Source organism: Hemicordylus capensis, chromosome 2 (genome assembly GCF_027244095.1).
Source record: "Hemicordylus capensis ecotype Gifberg chromosome 2, rHemCap1.1.pri, whole genome shotgun sequence".
NCBI lineage: Eukaryota > Metazoa > Chordata > Lepidosauria > Squamata > Cordylidae > Hemicordylus > Hemicordylus capensis.
In genome coordinates, this window is record NC_069658.1 from 105,778,229 (window position 1) to 105,799,797 (window position 21,569).

A 21,569-nucleotide genomic window follows, 5' to 3' on the forward strand; every position below is an offset into this window, starting at 1 on the left:
CAGTAGGGATGTGCAGAATATTCCAAGCTCAGAACATTCCGACTCAAAAAGGGCCATTTTGAGTTTTACAAGCTAAAAACAGAATACCCTTCAAATGAAGGGCCTGTTTTGAGCTTGGAACAGAATGAACTCATTCAGAGTCAGAATGTTTTGAGTGTTCTGAGCAGTGCCAGGAGGGTCAGTGAGGGGTGGCGGGAGGTACCTTTTTAACAATAATTAATTCCCTGGTTACCACTTGCACCTGGGAGCCCTCGCAAACATGTACTTAAGGGAACCTTAAGCTCCTTACCGGATCCTTAAGGGAACTGCTCGTTGTCCTGCCAGGTTCTCTTTTACTATCTAGATTGATCTAGGAACTTCAGAAAGGGCACACAACTGTTCATTTCATACAAGGGAAAGAATATAGGCAAATCAATTTCTGGACTAAGACTCTCTCATTGGTTGGTCAAATTAATTGTGTTTGCTTACAGAAAACAAGGCATTAAACCCCCATTGTCTATCAAAGCGCACTCCACAAGAATAGGTTATCAGGTACCCCAGCAGCAGCAATCTGTAAAGCAGCTATATGGGCATCGGACCAGCCCATACAGTACTGGACATACAGTCTGCAGCTGAGATGAATTTTGAGAGGACAGTACTCGAGAGTACTGCAGTGACATCACTGCTCCCACCTCCCAGGGGTAAGCCAGCTAATCATCCAGTATTGTGAATGTACAGTGGATCATGACAAAGATAAACAGGTTGCTTACCTATAACTGGTGATCTTTGAGTGATCCTTGTACATTTACATGATCCTCCCATCCAACCCCACTGCAGTACTGTTACTGACCTATCTAACTTACCTTTCTAGTCCTTGTAGGATTGCTTGTCAGCTCAGGGTGGCTGTCCAGGAAATGAGCATTGAGCACTCAACAGCCAAAGTTGACAGTAACACTGAGCACAAAGGACAGGGCTGGAACACCTCAAGGAGCTTGAGAATTTATCTGCGAGGTTGCTGTGTAGGCGCACAGTATTGTGAATGTACATGACCACTCAAAGATAATCAGTTACAGGCAAGCAACCTGTTAATATATAGCTTCCCCACTCTACCTCACTTCCGACATTATTAATTAGTGTCATATTAACTGCCATATTAATTAGTGCTGTGGAGCCTGGAGAAATGGGTAGAATCTAATGAGTGTAAGTTCAAAGCTGGAACTTCTAATTTGATACAATAAAGTAAGCAACTGTTTGATTTTGGAGCTAACATTCATTCATTCATTCATTCATTCATTCATTCATTCGATTTCTATGCTGCCCTTCCAAAAATGGCTCAGGGCGGTATAGACTAATGGTGGACAAGGTGACTAATGTTGCACTCACGCAATAGAAGGGTAATTTTTGCCAATGCCTCCTTTACCTTGTGTGCTTCCAGAAAATATGTTCTATAGTCTCATGACCCTTGGGGACATATTTTCAGGAGGTCTTATCAAGCTGCAGAGAAAAGGTATAATCAGACAGACTGCCCCACTCCTGTTGCATGCACGTAATGTTGTTGGGTGTATGAAACCTACTGTAAGTCTGGATGACAGCCAGAAGTTCATGTTATATTCCATAATTTTCTTTACACAATAAATTTCTCTTTTTAAAATAATATTTTTATTGTTTTATCAGAAATACAAATGAGACATTAGGAAAAAAGGAAAAATAAAATAAAATAAGCAAGGCAAATACAATGATTCTCATTACAATTTGTGTATATTAATCTGAATTCTTTGAACCAACTCTAAATAGATATATAAAACTGTAAAAGTAAAAAATTAATAATAATAACAAAATTGATGCTCCTACTATCCATATACCAGTCTGCCTTAAATTTCTCTACAAAGAAAAACCAAATCTCGGATGAGGTACCAAACAATACCTATTTGGGACTTAGAAATAGTCCTGCTTCAGTGAAATCACTTTAAAGCAAATGTGTTGCAGATTGCAGCCTAACTTGCGAGTCTTTCACCAGTACTGCTCTCCCGATCTATCTCTCTGTCTATATTATAAAAACTGTTTGACAACCTGACTAATGAAGCGAACAGAATGGCACACAAATCTTTAGACCAGGCCTGCATTACATAAGACCCATGGGCCAGATCTGGCCCATGGGGACTTTTTTTCATGGCCCTCAGGATGAAATATCGTGCAGCAACAGTAGGAGCATTGAAGAACTCTTGGCCCATCCTCCTGAGGAGCACCAGCAACTCAATGCAGTTGGTTGCTTGAGACCAGATCCTGCCCATTGACACTATCCTGCTTTCCCCTTGCCTTTCCTGACTCCAACCCTCTGCCCCTCACTTTCATAAATATTTTTAATAATAAATTTTAATGCAATAATGTGCTGAAAATTAACCTCATTGCCCACACACCAAGTCATGGCTGGTTCCGGGCATATGTGAGGCCTTCCATGGCATCCTCTAGAAGCTCAAGCGCTTCATTAGTCAGGGTGTTGACCACTGTGTGTGCATAAATACTTCCTGCAATAGGACTGATGTAATTAATAGGACATGTATAAGCCAACAAAGGAAGAGCATGTAATTTTCCCAAATTCTCTATTGCTAACCTCAGGATCATATACTTACGGCAGTTCTACACTTTAAAGGAGTTTTCCATAGCAAGCAAATTATGGATGAATTACATTTTATGCGCATCCATCTATAGGTGGGATTGGATGTGTCTGAGAACACTGGCCTAATTAGGGATGCATGTACACACATGGATGACACTCTTGCTTAATGTTCTTGCTGTGGGAAATGCAGTATAATACTGGTGTTTCCTACTCCAGTCATAGGGTGTAGGACTGTCTTAAGGTTGCTTTGCTTACACAAAGGCTTTTTATGGATCTCAGGTCCATTAATTCAGTAGTGTGATTCCTGTGCTGATCCATCATTAACACACTTCCTCACACACATGTATACTACACCTATGTGTACCTATGCTTTTTTACTAACTTGGGAGAATGTGCTCAAAACTGAATTTGCAAGCATTATTAATAAACAGACCACAGTCCAGAGACAGAGGTAGGGATCTGTACAAATCGGTTTGGAGGTCCGGTGTTTGGACTGGTTCGGAGGCAGGGGGGATTACCTTATGAGGAGCAGGGAGGGTGCTCATTCCCGCCCCACCGCATTTCCCCTGCTGGAGCTCTCCCCAAAATAGCTGGTGTGGGGCGGCAGCGGACCTCCTTGCTGCCCTTGTCAGCATCGTATTGGAAGTGACTGGTGCACGTGCACTGACCACTTCCGGTACGATGCTGACCAGGGCAGCAAGGAGGCACACTGCCACCCTGCACCAGCTTTTTTGGGGAGAGCACTGGTGGGGGAAATGCAGTGGGGTGGGGATGAGCACCCTCCCTGCTCCTTAAAGGTAATCTCCCTCACCTTCCAGGAGTGCACGAACCCATTCATGCACATCCCTTGTCAGAAGCAATGTCAGTATTAGGTACCCCCAGAAGAGCAACAGACATGGATGCAAGGCCTTTGAAACGAATTGATACAATTTATTTGTAAAATGCAGAAGCCCAATATAAAATGTGTTGTTTGAAATCTTAATACAATAGTGGTTGCCTGGGCAGTAAAGGCAGCATCTGGGATGAAACAGGGAGGAGGAGTGAGGGAGTGAAGGCTATTATAGCCGAGTGGTTGGAAGCTCCTGGAATGTGGACAGAAGGAGCAGGAGAGGCAGAGCAGGAGGTGGGGAGGGAGAGAATTAAGAGCTGCTTTGATACCTGTCCTCAATCTGATATTTCGTGTGTGATGCCGAAAGATTTGGAAAATGTGTGGTTGGGCTATTTGCTATTCAGATAGAACACAGAACAAAAGCACTCTATTGTATAAGATCTATGCAATGGATTTAGGACTTGAACTTGATTGCATTTCAAGGTATACATAGTTAATTTTTAGAACTCAATCCTATGTATGTTTACTCAGAAGTTAGTCCCACGGAGTTCACTTTGCTAAATCAACAGCTGCACTAGCTGTACTCTGTTTATATGGATAAAATATTTCTAAATGGTGTATGTGCTTTTACAGGACTTTTCCAATCAGAGGATTTCAGATTTATGATGGACCTATTCATCTTAGTAAATGTACATTCAATAATTTTGTGCCAACTCCAGATAGATTCACGAGTGCAATTGGATTCCTACTGAAAAACACTTGGCAAGTGGCACCAAAAAACAATATTTCCCTTGTGAAATTTGGTGAAAATGTAAGTGTTTCGGTTGAAACAGCTTTCTGTAGATGGGGAAGAGATAAATGAAGATGCCCCCCCCCCTTTTTCAGACTCTATGCGTACTTGCTTACCTCTTAACACACTTTTCTTCCTCCTGAATTGATTTGCTGTAATGAGACTTGTTAGTCCTGTAAGGTTACTATCTCAAACAAACATCATTATATCCTGATATCTGATACTCAATGGATTTGTGACTTTTAGAAAGAAATTTCTTGTATTTGATACTCTATTTGTTAGTTAATACAGGAGGAGCAACAGCAGGAGAGAAAGCATGCCCTCACCTCTTGCCTGCAGACTTCTCGGAGGCACCTGTTGGGCCACTGTGTGAAATAGGACACTGGACTAGAGAGGCCTTGGGCCTGATTCAGCAGGGCTGTTCTTATGTTCTTAATACATGACTTACTTAGTCAGGATGTCAGCCACTGTTTATGTGAATCACAGCCCCACATGTATTTATATATCTGCTCCATTCTTTCTCTTTCAAGTTAATTGGCTAATACCCCACCCGACCCCACCCCATAGCTATACATTTTCCTAAGATGTACTGTTTTTGCTGTTGCTAAAGATAAAGAATTGTGATCTAGTTAACAAATCTGACACAAAACAAATGGCTTGTGTATATTAGTTTAGCCTCCTCCACATTCCAGAATAGTGCAGCCCTATCATCATCATCATCATCATATGTACTAATTTTCTTAACAAAACAAATAAATGTTGAGCTGCTGTAGCACTTGCTCTTGAATGAGACTCATTACTATATATTCTTTTCTTTGTAAGGTTTCTCTGAAAGTATTTTTTGGTAAACCGGGGTTGGGTCCTTGGTTTGAGGAGTGTGATCTTGATGGTGACAAGAACTCGATATTCCATGATGTAGATGGATCTGTGACTGAATACAAGGACACCTATGTTGGCAGAATGGATAACTACTTGATAAGACATCCAGACTGTATCAATATTACCAGATGGAATGGTGTGGTCTGCAGTGGGACCTATGCTCAGGTTAAAGGATATACCTTGTTTGTTTTAATTATTATGAATATGCATAAAACCTGAATATCAAAACCATGTTTATTTTCAATTTTATGAATATGACAAATATTTATAAAAGTATATTTTAAAATTAAAATTACACCTAAATAATTATAACAATTATTATACTCTTATATACTGGTTTATATTTAAACTCTGCTTATCTGATGGGCTTAGAATAACAGCGGTGTTCATATTTGCCAGGTTTAGCATTAACCTGGATATATATTTCCAGGTTAATGCTAAATTGGCAAGTTAAACAGAAAAAAAGAAGAGGGGAGCACACTAACTTGTGGTTTGTTTATGAATATTCAGACCATGTGTTGAATTGTGCTTTTGCGCAACAAAATTTTCATTTCAATTCATCAAGTCATCCAAAGTTCACATTTGATCTGAACTTATTTGTATATCCATTCAAACATATGAGGGCAGAGTGCGCATCTCTTTCTTTTTTTCATTTTGTATTGTTTCCAGTTGATGTGGTCACCACCTTTTCTAATACTTGGGTTTTTTGTTTTCTCACCTTTCTAGGTGTATATCCAGGCATGGAATCCACAGAATTTGAACATTACTATGGTGCGGGATGAATATCCTTCCCAGCCTATGATTCTACGGGGTATTAATCAGAGAGCTGCTTTCCAGCAATACCAGCCAGTTGTGATGCTCGGAAAAGGCTATACAATACATTGGAATGGACAAGCCCCACAAACAACATACCTTTACCTCATTAACTTCAACAAGTATGTCTGTTTTTTAATGGTCACTTTTGACTCAAAAGTATAGCATAGGATTTAATGCAACCAAGTGTCTCTACATGAACTTGCATCTATATGAAACAATGTGACAAAAACAAGGGAAATATAATTTAACATTTCATCGCTTTAGTCTTTTATAACTTTGAATCATTTTCTGTAAACCAACTTATGAAACCAATTTTCGGTGAAATGTAGAAAATAATATGGAGCACTCTTTTGCAGTTTCCAATCATTTCAGTGTTGCTTGTGTAGGGGAGAGTCCAGCTGGATTGTGCTCCTCTCTATCCAATGCTGCACAGAAAATGAATAATGCTTTTGTTTTAGCCTTCCAGAAGTCTTACTGAAACCAAAATGAGCAAAATAGGCATGGTCTAGTGGACAGACTACTCAAAAAAGTTGATTTCAAACAGCTCAGCTGGTTGCTGAGGAATCTCATCTGTTCAGTTACATTTAACTTTGCTTGCCCATGCATAAAGTGGGAATAACTGTTACCTTGCTGCAGAGTTCTGGTGAGGCTGGCTGCAATGGATAAATATTGGGGAGAGTTTAGTACTCCATGAGAGCAGCTGAAGAAGAACAGGTTTAGCAGTAGCAGACAACTATGCAGTTTCTTTAAAAGTATATGTTAATATATGTGTGTTGTCTCCTGTTTTTAGAAATGACTGGATTCAGGTGGGCCTCTGTTACCCACCCGACACCTCTTTTCAAGTAACCTTTGATGTATTCCAAAGACAAGCATCTGCTTACACTAGTGTGGAAGACTATGTCTCTGTATCTTCACTGGCAGAATTGCAGAAGAGGCAAACAGAGAGGATGTTTTATTTTGATGACAGCACTGGGTAAATGTGTAGCACATCAAAAGAATAATGCATTTTTGGTTTAAATGTTCATTTTAATAGTGTACAGTATGTTTGGCCTAACTCTCAGAGGAGGGAGAACTATACTGTGAATGTAGAGAGAGAGATACATTTGAGAGAAATCTGCATGAGTTGCGATTATGAATTAAATAGTTTATCAAGTTGTCAGCTTTCCAAAGTTACCTTAATGCAGGCTGCTCTGTGTACAGAGGAAAGATGACTTTCCTTCTCAGGAAGTAATTTATTTTTCATCTTTGGGCATATTCTGCATTGAAAACTTTTAAGGGCTCAGATGCTTTTATTCAACACACCCAGTTTCCACAAGCTGCTATATATTTGCACAATTTGCCATGCTTTCCCACCAGTCTGCACAATAGTCAGTTGCAGTCAACATGGACTACTTCCTCTATATGTAGTGATGCATTCAGCTTTCATATAAAGCATACTTGCTGCAGAGCACTTCTGTAAATTTTAAACAGGACTACTGTATTCATCAGTTTAGATTGCAGTCTGTTGCACCCGACTGAGAATATGGGAAATCCTTGTGCAGATGTGCAACTCTTTTTTTTTAACCCTCTACTTGTAAATCAGGGGTGGGGAACCTTGGTCCTCCAGCTGTTTTTGAACTACAACTCCCACCATCCCCAGCCACAATAATTGTGGCTGGGGATGATGGGAGTTGTAGTTCAACAACAGCTGGAGGGCCAAGGTTCCCCACCCCTGTTGTAAATCAAATTCCTCAAACCTTCTCCTAGCTTAGTAGAATGAATATTGGTCAGCAAAGTGCCTCCTCAGCATTCACTAATATAGAGTCCTCCAGACGGGGAACTTTTGCCAATCCCTCCTCTCCCTGAAAGCACTCTTTAGCACTCATAAATATGTCCCTCAGGGTTGCACAGTCCTCATGGAAATAGGAGTATTAAATAGTAATTTTGGTGGAAGGAGAGAGCAATGAAAATCTGTCTCACTCTCACATACACTTGTGCAGCAAGACTGTGTATTATTGCTGCATCAGCAGGGATGTTGGCCATTAGCTGTAACTATAATTATGCAACCTGAGAAAGATTATTCTCCTGTTATTGCTACCTGTGTCTTGTGTTTAGCTTTTATATTTTCCGCAGTAACGGAGGTCATCCTCGAATAGAGGGTTGTGTTACCCAACATGCCTTGGAAACAGGCAGGATTCAATTCAAAGCACATTTCCAGAAATAAACAAAAAGGTGGCACCAAACCACCAGTTCCGTTCCTTTCATGCCTCAGGAAATGGCGTTTGTAGAGAGCTCCTGATTTTATATTCAGGCCAGTTTTCTATTTCTGTCTCTCCCTATTCTTCATCTCTAGTGTGCCAGGGTCAGAATGGAGTCAATTTTCTTCTGATTTTGCTAAATCCTTACTTGCGGTCCCTCTGTAACCCAACATGGAACCCTCCCATGCAGGGGAGGGTTTAGTGAGCTCCTTCTCAGAGGGGCCTCCCACGGAAGCCTGGCATTCTTGCCAGCTCAACCAACCACCAAACCAAAATGCTCCAACTCTTCCTCTCCACATGCTATAGGCCTGGCGCCTTCTTCAGTGACCACAGGTAGCTCTGATCTCCCTAAGAATCTGCATAAGAAAGCACATACAAAATCCAAACATGTGCTTCTAATAGCAGCGCTGACCACAGGGAAAACTAAAGCATGGAAAAAGAAGTCCAAAATTCTGGTAGGCTCATTTAAGTCAATGCTTGCCTATACAAGTGGTATTTCGGCAGCGGCAGCCATGCCATTTACCACAGCTCTTCTCATACCCCACAAGGGCGCTACCTTAATGGCTGGCATGACCGGCACCATTTTACCGCCTGCAACCAACAACTCTGGCACCAACTTGTGGGAGAGGAAACCAGCAGCACCGTGCTTTCCCCTCGCATCCTAGCCAGCACAGGCTCCAACCTCAACACAGACACCACAGGATCATGGGGTTCCTCTACCTCTAATATGACTGATCAGGGATCTACAACAACCAGACCCAACCACTACTCCGCTGATGTCCATGAGTAACTCTCCTTAGGAGCAAACCAAAACTGTCTCCCTTTCCAGACAATGTTTCTAACTGGGTAAGGGAATGTATTGAGAGGAAATGCAAACTTTTCATTCTTCCTCCTGCCCCTCTGCCTCTTCCAATTTCCACCAATCTTCATTGTCTTCCCAGAGTTCCAGCCTGACCCTTCTTCTCCTCCTCTCTTGATTACAGTCCAGGGCAGAACACTGTTCCCTTGGAAGAAAGAGGACATTCTGTGCCAAGAGTTCCTGCTCGCCGTCATAAACGGCAACCTGATCCATCCTTCTCGGAAAGCGCACCCCCCCACACCCAGAAAAGACCCTTCCTTCAACCTTCCACCCTGGTTATCCCTACAGTTCCCGCTGCTCCTACCCTACCTGGGCCAAATCCACGTGTTCACCCTATCCCTCTCAGACCTGTGGCAGACCTGTGGCTTCATATGCTACAGGATCTAATTACGCTTCATCTTCTGACATAGAAGGGGGCGAACTATTCGAGGAGGAGACCTCTCCACAAGTACTTAACATAACACATTTGTTCTCAGCAATTGAATTTGAGGTGTTGATGTTGAAGGCAAGAAGAGCTATCAGTGCTATTTCACCCTCTGATATAGCTCTACCCCATTTAGACAAGAATGTGTTTCCCTCTTCTTCCTCCTCATCTCTCACTCCCCCCCCCCACAAACACACACATTTCACAGTGCTATAATGGCAGAATATAATTCTCCCTTCTCATCTAGAACCACCATTCCCTTCCCTAATAAGATGCACTCTCTTCCACAGGATGTCTTCAAACTCCTAGCTCCATCTATAGTGGATGGGCCTATGGCACAGCTGGTGTCCAGAGCAATCCTGAACAAGGAAGGGTATGAACAACTTAAGATTCCTGAAGGCAACAAATGTGAATTGCTTCTCAGGAAAGCTCATGATGCCTCAGCTACAGTGACCAAGGCTGAGGCTGCCAACTTAGTTTTTGTCAGGGCTTCCATTTTAGGGGCTAAGAAACTGGTCCAATACATACCTCCTGACAACCCCAAACTAGGCCAAGGCATCAACAAATTGGCCAAAGCAGCAGCCTTCATGGCCAACTCAAGCCTTGATTGCTTCCAACATGCTTCTGGGGCCATGGTGTCGGCAGTGGCAGTCAGAAGATGCCTGTGGCTCAGACATTGGAAAGTAGACCCCAAATCCAACTTTAACCTAGCATCCATTCCCTTCACAAGGGTAAAGCTATTCAGAGAGTCACTTGACCCCATCTTGGTAGAGAAACAAGACAAAAAGCAAGCAGTGCCTGCTTGCAGGTTAGAATCTCGCAGACCCTTCAGGAGTAATGCTCATTCCTTTCATTCCCACAGGGCTCCCTTTAGTCAATCCAGCCTCTTTCAGGGACAATAGGAGCTTCAACTCCAGACCAGCCTGGCACACTCAGTGGCAAAAACGCAGTGGGAAACACAAGAACACAGCCTTCCAAGCAATTCTCATCTCAGCCACGTAAACAGTGACTCCACTCCAGTCGGGGCAGGCTCCACGGAGGTATGGAACCACTCCACCTCTGACTGTTGGGTACAAGACACGGTGACCAGAGGTCTAGCTCTTGAGTTCTCCTCTCCTTCTCCAATCCATTTTATCCCCACTTCTCCTTCCAGAATGCCAACAAAACTTCAGCAGATGAATCAGGTCATTCAGCATCTACTCTGGATACAAGCCATAGAGTTGGTGCCATTGACCCAGCTGTGTCAAGGCGTCCATTCAATCTTATTTTTAGTTACAAAGAACGACAGTTCATGAAGGGTGGTCTTGGATCTCAAAGCCCTGAAATGCTTCATCCTCAAGCACCCATTCCGAATAGAATCCCTCAAGACAATTAAAGAGGCAGTGAGGCCCATGACTACCTGGCTTCCATTGATCTTTCAGAAGCCTACCTCCATGTTCTGATCCTTCCTGCACATCTCCGGTACCTCTACTTTTGTTACAACAAGCAGCACTTCCAATACAGGGCAATGCAGTTGAGGCTTTCTTCAGCCCCAAGAGTGTTTACAAAGATCATGGTGGCACTGATTGCATATCCATCCTTTTGTTTCATATCCATCCTTTTCTAGACAATCTCTTGATCCACTCTCCTTCTCTACAGCTAGCAGGACATCCAAAGATCCCTGCATCTGCTCCAGGCCCATGGGTCCATTGTCAACCTCCAGAAGAGCCACCTCCACCTGTCGCAGTCTCTCCTGCATCTGGGAGCTCTCTTCAACACCTCTCTGGGCTCTGTCTCAACTCTCATAGCTCCACTGCAAAAGAAATCCTCAGCAGACCTCATGCTCCTGGCACAAGCCCTGGGTTCCATGATTGCCTGTCTGGAATGCACTACTTGGACCAGATGGCACTCTCATACACATGTCATCTTCTACCCTTCCAGGACTTGATCATCTCTCACGCTCAGAAGGAGTTACACCTACCACTCAAACTCTGTGTCTCTTTCCGCTGGTAGCTATCTCCAGCAATGCAACAAGGTCTTCCACTGACACCCCCCTCTCACATCGTCATCACCACCGATGCCAGCCTCTGATGTTCCCGCTCACATTGGAGGGGCTCACTGCCACAGTCCCTACGCTTAGGGTAAGTGGACCTCACTAGAAAGAAAAAAGAGCATTAATTGGCTGGAACTGCGAGCAATATGCGTGGCACATCTACATTTCCTACCGGTCATCTGGAACCACCTGTCATGGGCATGCTGGAAGACTCCAAGGAGGAGTTGGAGGCGGAGACAGAGCTGACAGCAGAGGAGGGTGGACAAGGACCAGAAGTTGCAAAGGAGAGTGGGTCCGATGCACAGGGAGTAGAAAATGAATTAGAGCCTGGTGAGGCAGCTCTTGTGGAGGAGGCGTGACCGGTCTCAGTTGTGGAGAGGCACCACTCCAAGAGACAGCAAGAGTTAAGGAGCCACATGTGTAGAACAACAAGCAGAGCTGCTGACTCAGCAGCTCTTAATTAACAGCACTGGGGGTCAGCCTACTTAAGACGCTTGTAACATAGCTACCCTGCTGATAGCACAACAACAGTTTCCTGTGAGCTAATTGGCTGTGTTCGTGTATTACCTTGACCGTGTTTAGACCCTGGACTGTGTTGACATTGCCTGTGGATTTCGCTTTGGACTATGTTGGATTTATTGGATTGACTTGGACTGGACCTGGTTTGGCGAATTTATTCCTGTAAGATTTTGCTATTATGCTTCTGCCTCTGTTACGCTTTGTCTGGCTAGCCTGACAGATTTACACCACCATGTCCTCGTCAAGACCAACAACATGACAGCAAAGTCGCACGTAAACAATCTAGGCAGCACAAGGTCATGTTCACTCATGATGGAATCCCCTTTCTGTTCACTTGGGCGGAACAACACCTTCAGTCCATAACAGCAGAACACCTGAGTGGGACTGCCAACCTGAGAGCAAACTGGCTCATCTGCCAGACCATCGACCCTCAATCCGCATGTTTTTCAACAGCTGACCAGAGGACTGGGCACACCCATGGTAGGCCTATTCATGACTCCTCACAACCGCCAAATTCCAAGGTTCTATTCCAGGTTTTCAGCTCCCCAAGCAGAAGCAACAGATGCCCTGTCAGTCCCATGGGCTTACATTACGCCTTCCCACTAATGGCCATCATAGCCAAGGTTCTACAGAAACTTTTCCATAAGGAAGCAGATCTCATCCTCATTGCCTCCTACTGGCCCAGAAGGCTGTGGTTCTCCAACCTGGTCTCCCTCTCCACCTGACCCTCTTGGTCTCCCTCACCAGCCAGATCTTCTATCTCAAGGGCCAGTAATTCACCCGGACCTAGACTGGGTCCAACTCTGTGCCTGGACATTGACCAGGCAGCACTAGCCAAATGAGGTTATTTCTTGCAAGTCCAAAATACCATCTTAGGCTCCAGGAGACCATCCACTAACAGAACTTATTAGGCGACTTGGATGGCCTTCTCTCGCTGGGCACAATGAAAACATCTTTCCCCCACATCAGCAGGGGTTTCTGAGGTACTAACATTCCTACAGTAAGGTCTCTAACTCTGCCTCCTCCCTAGCACCTTGCTTAGACACACATCAGCGCTCGCCTCCATCCTTGACCTCGGCTCTCTGGGATCTCCTCTGCTTCACCCCCACATTCGATTTCTAAGAGGAGCAAACAGTCTATCCCCCACCCCTGGTAACAGATTCCCCTCTTGGAACCTCAACAAGTTCTAAATACCATGACACAGCTTCCCTGTGAACCTCTACGCTTAGCCACCCTTAAACTTCTTTCCTACAAAGTTCTTTTCCTCTTAGTGGTTACTTCGGCACGCTGAGTGTCTGAACTCAGTGCCCTTTCTGTCCTCAAGGAATTCTGCATGTTTCAGCAGGATGCAATTATCCTTAAATTGGACCCTAGCTTAATTCCTAAGGTGAACTTCATCTTCTACTGGTCACAAGAAGTAGTATTACCATCCCTCTGCCCATCACTGCTGAATGCAGAATAAGAGTTGGCACACCTTAGATGTCAGGCATGCAATTTAAATCTACATCCGCAGGACCAAGCCCTTCCGTCGCTCAGATTCGTTGTTAGTTTTATTTCTCCCCTCTTCTCTGGGAAACAAGGTCTCTAAATCTACACTTTCCAAATGGATTCATACCTCCATCTCCATGGTCTACAAGTCCCTGCACCTTCCAATTCTCAAAGGTATCACTGCAGACTCCATCCACAGTGCTTTTACCTCTGCGGTATTCTCTGCCAAAGTCCCCTTCAGGTCATTTGCCAGATGGCAACCTGGTCATCAGTCACTCCCTTCGTCAAGCACTACAAAATCTCCTTCCATTCTTCTCAGGCGATACTTGGTCATACTGTGCTACAATGGGTGGTTTAACTATCTATCTTCCCTCCCTTTCTTTCATTCTCTGCTTCAGCATGTCCCTCTATTTGAGCATGATTACCATTACTGCAGAAAAAATAAACATTGGTCTTAGCTGTGAAGGATTCTTTTTCACAGTAATCTGAGGCCATCCGACGACTCTCCTGCGGATGTCTTAATGTTCTCTGGTTCCTCTGGTCCTTTGCAGGTGGGAGGCGTTTTTGCCAGTTTGGGGGGTGGACAACTCCCAGGGTCTAAGTTTTCCTATTTTGTTTGGTGTTCTGCCCTAGGTTTGAATTGAATCCTGTCAGTTTCCAAGGCATGCTGGGTAACACGGCTCTCTTTTTAAAAAAATGTTTTAACTGTTCGATGTTAGATTTTTGGTTTGTTTTATGTTGTAAAGAGACTTGGGTAGTTGGCAGCATACAAATCTGTCAAACAAACAAATAAACACACACACACACACACATATATATGATCTCTGATTACTGCAAAACAGAATGCTTCACAGGTAAGACGAATGTTTTTATAACATTGATGTATTTAAGTAATATTTTTGTATTTTATCCATAACCTATATCTATAGAATTAGGAATCAGTACAAATGTCAGCAGATTTTCCATCTCTTCACTACTTTATGGTGAGCAAGTTCTGTCCCTTAAGCCCACAGAATAAACAAAAGTGGCCTCTGTGTTCTATATTACACTGCTTTGTGTTCCTGTTGCACAATAAGGACACAAAGGGATAGTATGGACCATTGCTGAGCTATGGACTAGTTCGGAGCTTCCATTCCTTTTTGTGTAATATGGAAATAATGAAGTCATAAACACAGCCGTTTCTGGGGTGGACGGCAGGGAAGGTAGGGTCGAACCTACCTTCCCTCCCCTCCCAAACGATTGACGAAGCACTGTGTGGTGCACAGCTCACATGCCCATATGATCCGCACTGCTCTGAGCAGCACGGATCTCTGGATGCCGGGAAAATGAGTCCTGGCCTCCAGGAATCCCAAGGTGCAATGCATAAGCATTTTTTGTATGCTCAGGTTGCTTGCGTACGAAGTATACACACGGCCCAAGACCTGGAGTAGAAGCCTGAGTTAAAAAACTCAGGCAGCACCAAGAACCCGATCTCATGTGAAACCCTGATCCTGGCACTTCTCACGAGCAAGGCTTCTTAGAAGCCATTTGCAGCCCAGCCGGGGAAGGGGAAGGGAGGGACGGCAGGGAGTTCTCCTGCCGAGTGCTGATCTCTTGGAAGGGGAAGGGGCAGCAGGGGTCATCTTGGGGGCTGCAGGGGGTTTGAAGGGGGCGGCCGCCAGCCAAGCGGGGCTTTGAAGGGGGCGACAGGGACTGGGAGATGTCCTGCCGACCGATTCTGAATTCAAAAAGAGGAGCTGTGGCGCCGAGCGGGAAATGAAGCGGGTGGCAGGGAGATATCCTGCCGCCCGAGTGCTCAATGAAATATGGCGTGGTTGTCTCTGGGGTGAGTAATGCCCCCCCCATTCCTTATTGGAACCCCCCACCCCATCCTCCCGAACCAAAACCACCCCGTGTCCGGACCAGTCTGGAGGCCTTTAGAATGGCCTCCGAACCGGTCTGTGCACATGACTACTCTCAATTATCTTGCCCAGCCGCGGAAGATTGGAGACAGGCCTGTAGTTGCTTAACTCGGAGGGATCCAATGCAGGCTTTTTCAAAAGAGGTCGAATTGCCTCCTTAAGAGCCAACACCATTAATCCAGGGACTGCTTCCAGATGGAGGATGTTTGGGGTGGATGACAGGCTAGCTTGACAGACAAGCCATATTGGAATGAGACATTCTTCTGATGATCTCCACTGATCTAAATGGCGGATCTAGAAGAATGTATGGTGGGAGGACAGGTATGTATGGTCAAGAGGGAGGACAGGTTAGCAGAAACAGTGTGATTGGCACAATGCAAACAGAATATCCCTGGGATTCTTGTGTACTTTCTGTACACTTTGAACCTGTGTGGGGTATATTAAAACAGATTTTTTTAAAAAAGATTTGAGAGGTGTGCGAAAATATTCCATTACTTCTGGTTTTGCAATTTGTGTGTTTTATGTATTCTTGTATAGGCTGCTGTTTCTGTTTCTTCAAGCCAAATATCACAGGGATGGCCACAGTTATTGTTCATCTCAGGGGTGTGAAAGAATCAAGATTCAGGCCAACTTTAAGACAAAGCCCATCAGTAACTGCCTGAAGAAAGCCTATCCAAAATACTCCCAGAAGCCAACTGTTGTGATGAGAATGCCCACAAAAAATAAAGGCTTCTGTAAAGAATGTGGTGCAACTAAGGTGAGAAAAGAGCACAGAATGGAGAGAATATGTGCTATTACTTACTTAGCCTCTTGCAGTTCTCTTCAAGGCTTTCCACCATGTTGCTAGGATACTTGTAGCCATGGATATATGGCGCAAGATTTAAAGGAAGGAACGTTAGATGAACTGATGAATAGTGGGAGAGACGTAGGTATTTTGCATGCAGTACAACTGCATGGCCCTATCCACCCCCAGCACAGTACCTCCAGTGACTGTTGTTGGTGTCTATCTTGTGTTTCTTTTTAGATTGTGAGCCTTTGGGGACAGGGATCCATCTCATTTATTTATTATTTCTCTGTGTAAACTTTCCGGAGCCATTTTTGGAAGAGTGGTATAGAAATCAAATTAATCCTCTATAATAAAGTGCCTGGGTGTGCGCCCGTGTCCTCCGGTGTCTGCGTCCGTGTCTCCCTTGGCTGTTCTGGGCATGCGCAGAGCGCATGCCCAGAACGGCCGAGGGAGAAATGGCCGCAAGCACCAGGTGGCCATGTTGGCCGGTTGGTCAGCCTGGCTGAGGGGAGGCCGGAGGCGGCGGCGGGTCCAGCCCGGCCGCGGGGAGAGGAGAGGCGGAGGCGGCTGGTCTGGCCCACCCGCTGAAAAGGATAGAGGCGGCGGCGGGTCGGCAGGCGCCACTCTTGGTGGCGGTAGTGGAACTCACCGCCCGCCCAGAAGGCCAAAGGCAGCGGCAGGCGGCACCAACGCGGAGGCCCCCCCACCCAAAACCACCGCGGAAGGCGGAAGGTCCAGCCGGGAGGAGGCGGCGGGGGAGGGCGGAGAAGGCAACTAACGCCCGTTATTTCAACGGGCTGAAAAATACTAGTAAATTATATAATGGAGAAAAGCCTTCAAATGGAGAGGAGGACAAGCTGAAACAAGTCACAGTGTCAAGCTTAAAATTTGAGCAAAATTTGAAATTATTCATTCATTCATTCATTCATTCATTAAAAATTCTTATATACCGCTTCCTCCAAAGACTCTTAAGTGGTGAACATCAACAATACCAATAACAATTTTTTAAAAAATTAAAGGGCAAACACCTGGTGAAACAGGTAGGTCTTGAGAAGGGCCTTGCAATTTTTGAAAAAGTATTACATCTCCCTTTTTAAAAAAGATTGTTTTTATTTAAAAGGGAAATCATACTTCTCTTGCGTGTGTCTGCACATTAGCTGTGTGAGAAATGTACAGAATAGTGAGTAGTAGAGCCTATTTGACCATAGTTATACAACTAGACTATTTGCTGGACCACTGAGTTTTATTGGAAAAGTATGTATTCCTGACATTTGGAGAATTGTAGCTAGATCATTTTTCTTGAGAGAGTAGTGGTGGCAATAATGTGTTTGCACAATCCTAAGAAAATTCTTAGTGGGATCAGTTAGATTTAAGCACTTAATTGTGTTATTACACACCATCGATTTTTTTAAAAAAAAGATTACTTTTCAGCGTTGTATAGTAGTTGATGTTCAGTGGAGCTAGCCAAAGTTGGAAAAATTAAGTTCTAGGGTTCACTCAGCAGAATTTGTCTCATGTGTATGCTTCAGCACTATCCATGAAAACAAGTAGACATGAATAGAGTAATAAGAAAAAGGTGATTTTGTGATCATCAAATAGAAGGACTTATTCCTGCCATATCTTCTGTTAGATCTGTACTGTGCTGTTTAATTGTTTACTTTCAAAGCTTACCTGTCACTGTTTAACAGAAAAAAATAATTTGAACTGTATCATACTTAATACTTTTCCTTTGCTTCCACGTATAATTTTCCCTTTTCCCAATTTATTATGTTAATTGTACATACGAATAGACTTGTTTTCCCAGTAAAACAGAAAAATGTCTTTAGCATAATAATGTTAGTCATTCCACATTTTTGTTCAAAGAGGTGTTCTGTAATACTACTATACACTTAAATATTTATTGTATTTTTTATATTTAGATGCCATTTACCAGTGATCCTCATAAAACCTACTTCCTTGTGCAAATTCATTCTCCAAGTACAGAAGAATTGCTAAGGAATGAAGAAGCTTCTATTGTGGTAAATATGCTTGTAATCTTTCTGTGCTGCAGGCTTTTAATTTCATGCAAGGATATCAGCCCTTATGATGTCAGGCCCTATCTTACCAAGGCCTGCAAAGCAATTGAAAACTTGGACTTTGCCATATAAGCAGTGGGCTTTAAAGATTAGCACAAATGGGAAATAATCCTGAAGAAAGCATTTCTATTAGTTGCTGCATCTTTTGACATTTTCTATAAAATATCTTTGGTAAATGCAAGTTAGAGAGAGATTTTGTACTAATGAGCAGTAACTTACCTACTCCAACAGTTGTATGTTTTGTTAATGCCCCTTAAAGATTGCTTCAGCTCTTGTGGTTTAAATACAGTGATGTAATACTAGTTCTTGGACTGTTGCCTCTCTTCCACTTTGGGCCCAGATATGGTGCTGAGATTTATATCCTCTATGTATATGTTGTCTTAGAAGAAGGGTAAACATTATTGAACCCTTTTGTGAGTAGCAAAATAAGACTAGCTTTGTGTGTGTGGGAAAGTGTAATGTGGCAAATTCAGGTTCTTGAGGATTCTTCTAGTCTGGGTTTTTAATAACTATTCATTAAGGAAACTTGTTGGCTTACCCAACATTCCCTGATGGCCCTGGAAATCCTATAAAGAGACCAGCATAATAGTCCACCGATGTGCAAAGGTTTTCTGTGATCTTCCCTTCATTCTGCAATTACCTTTACCTTTTGAAGCTTTTGCCCTGCGAGTTATGGGACCCTTAGGGACATAATTTTGAGAGACATAAGGAAGGGGAGATCTCCAGAAATAGCCCCTCCCTCTAGTGCAACAGAAAACTCTGATGAGTCAGTTAAGGATTAGTCTGGATGTTGGCCAGAGAGTTATTGGAAAGTGGGAGGTGGAGGTTGAAGAGACAAATTGATAATTGCTTGATTAAAGAAAAATGATTTAGTGCCAGAAAACCAGTACAGGTGGATCTTGTTATCCACAGATTCTACATCTGCGGTTTTGTGTACCCGTGGTTGGAGAAAAGATGCCTGACCTCGGCATATGTGAAAAAGGCGGGGGGGACATGCCAACCGCACATATCTGTGGGTCAGAAGTGGCTAGAAATTACTGTGGAGGTCATTCCAGATGCCATTCTCTTCAACGGAGCCACAAAATGGTTCATGTCCTTTAAAAAAAAATAGGGTGGGGGACTGTCGATTTTCAACCAATTTGGAGGCACAACATGACTTGGGGGAGCAGGAAAGCAATGTAAGAAGCTTCCCTCCACAAAATTTGCCTATTTTTGGCCATTTTCTACCATTTTTGGTTGACCATGAACCCGCGACCCCATAGGATCAATTACCCGATATTCGTGGTTTCCATATCCATGGCTGCAGCCCCAATTGGAAACCCCACAAATATTGAGGTTCTCCTGTATTGCCATTTGTAAGCTAAATTATTTTAACTATGATGGAACTACTTCTTTTATTATTTTTATTTATTTAACATATTTCTATACTGCCCAAAACTTGCATCTATTAGTTATAGCAAATTACTGTATTTACAAATTATGGTTAGGGGAAAGGGGAAATATATTTTATGAGGTCTCTCATTTCATTTCAGGTCAATGGTATTAAGTTTCCATTCAGAGGTGTGGGCGTACTCACCGTAGTCATTGATGCCTGTTATTACTCTGCTAGCAGAGAAACAAAAGCAAAAGAGAAATTTTTTCCTGAAGTGAACATCAAGCAGCTAGAAGAATATGTAAGAACTGTAATTCCCCAAAGGTATGTGGTGGAGTGTAACCGATCAGCTTTCTGTGAGCAATGTGCTTAGATTGTTTCACATTTCAATTTGCAATACATAGAGGTGCTCTGTCATCATAGACATTTTTCTCAGAACAGTGCTTAAGGGACTTCTACTGTTGCTATGAATTGTTCATTCTTTTATACTTGAAATTATGGGAGGAATTCATATAATCTGGTATAAATAATGGATAGTATAAGTTGTATTCAATGCCACATTTAACCCAGTGTAAAAAGAAATACAATTTTCTTCAATAAAATATGGATTCTACAACCCTAATAAATTGTGCAAATCAGACATGTGCATATATTTGGTTTATCTAACTCTTCTGCTCGCTGTGTAAGAGAGGCAAGGAAATAGTTCTTCATTGCTCTCTCTACCTAACTCCAGAATTTACTCAGACTCATTCTGGTTTCTGAGACTTAACCAACAATTGCCCATATGTTTTGAGGACTACATTTGCAACCAGAACTTTAAACTTGCTTTTTTAAAATAATAAAGGATGCTGAACTGTGCACTTAGTATCAGATAACTTTGCATGCTATGATAAGAGCAGCACAGAATACACACTTCCTGATTGTATTTGTTGGCAGTAGAACATTGTTACCGTTTTTTAAACAAATGGAGTGATGTGAATATAATCTTAAGAACACTAGTATATTTGTGCTTCCCTAAGGAGGCTGTAGTAGTTTTGTTAGAAGTGGATCCCTGCTAACGAACCTTATTTTAGGTATCCTTTCCCCAACAGAGCAGTAGTGATTGCTAAACTGAATCGTGAAGGGGAGCTATTCACCCCCAGCTTTACCTGTCAGTACTAAATACACACTGACATACACTATAAATCAAGAGCTCTGTTGAATGACAGAGCAGTAGGATTGTGAACAAAAATCTGGTTTAGAAATCCACCTGGATTACTAAGAGAGAAATCTGCCACCTTCCAGTCTGTCTATGACTTCAGCAAGAGTAATAAGACTGTGTCTTAGTTTGACTGAAAGGTTAAAGGTGTTAACTGAGGGTAAGGTAAGAATCCTACCAGATTTGTATACCCAGGTTTAATTAACTGAGATGCTGAGTTGAACATGCACAGGAGAACACAGGACAGAGATCTGAAAACAAAGAAATGGAAAATCCAAACTCCTTTTGGATTTTAATACCCCCCCCCTTTTTTTTTAGGTTTAATACTTGCCCTAGGTCACGTTAGCCAGTGTATGGCTAGCTTGGTTAGAACCAATCCAACAGCTAGGCCTTTCCCTATGGTAGAGTACAGCACTATCTTTAATAATTTGAGGGTGGGATGGTAATGTTTTTATTGTACTTTAAAAAAATGATATTGTCAGTTACTTTAAGGCTGTAGGTGAAAGCATCATACAAATCAAATAATTATTCCTGGATTTAAAAATCAAAATTCCTCTTGGCATCCTTGGCAAAAGATGTTTCAAGATTGCAGGAGAGGAGAGGCATGGACAAACATGGAACGAACAATAGGCTAGAGCAACTGATAATAGTTAGTCAATTACTACATCACAGGAAAAGTATAAAATGCGAGAAATCTTTTCCTTAAACTGAAGTTTCCAGAAGAAGACCTATTAACAAAGTTTAAGCTACTTCATAAAAGAAAATGT

The 21,569-nt window shown here is 43.0% G+C and overlaps 1 protein-coding gene across 7 annotated transcripts in view; it reads left to right on the forward strand.

Annotated features, from left to right (window-relative positions):
* Window positions 1-21,569, forward strand: part of CEMIP2 (cell migration inducing hyaluronidase 2) — a 93,919-nt gene that overhangs the window by 69,758 nt on the left and 2,592 nt on the right. For all 7 annotated transcript variants that reach the window (XM_053294017.1, XM_053294018.1, XM_053294016.1 and 4 more), the window contains 7 exons: window positions 4,059-4,236; window positions 5,038-5,259; window positions 5,821-6,029; window positions 6,701-6,883; window positions 15,908-16,127; window positions 18,077-18,175; window positions 19,765-19,928. In XM_053294017.1, the coding sequence (XP_053149992.1) occupies window positions 4,059-4,236; window positions 5,038-5,259; window positions 5,821-6,029; window positions 6,701-6,883; window positions 15,908-16,127; window positions 18,077-18,175; window positions 19,765-19,928 (1,275 nt within the window). The remainder of the gene's footprint in view (window positions 1-4,058; window positions 4,237-5,037; window positions 5,260-5,820; window positions 6,030-6,700; window positions 6,884-15,907; window positions 16,128-18,076; window positions 18,176-19,764; window positions 19,929-21,569) is intronic.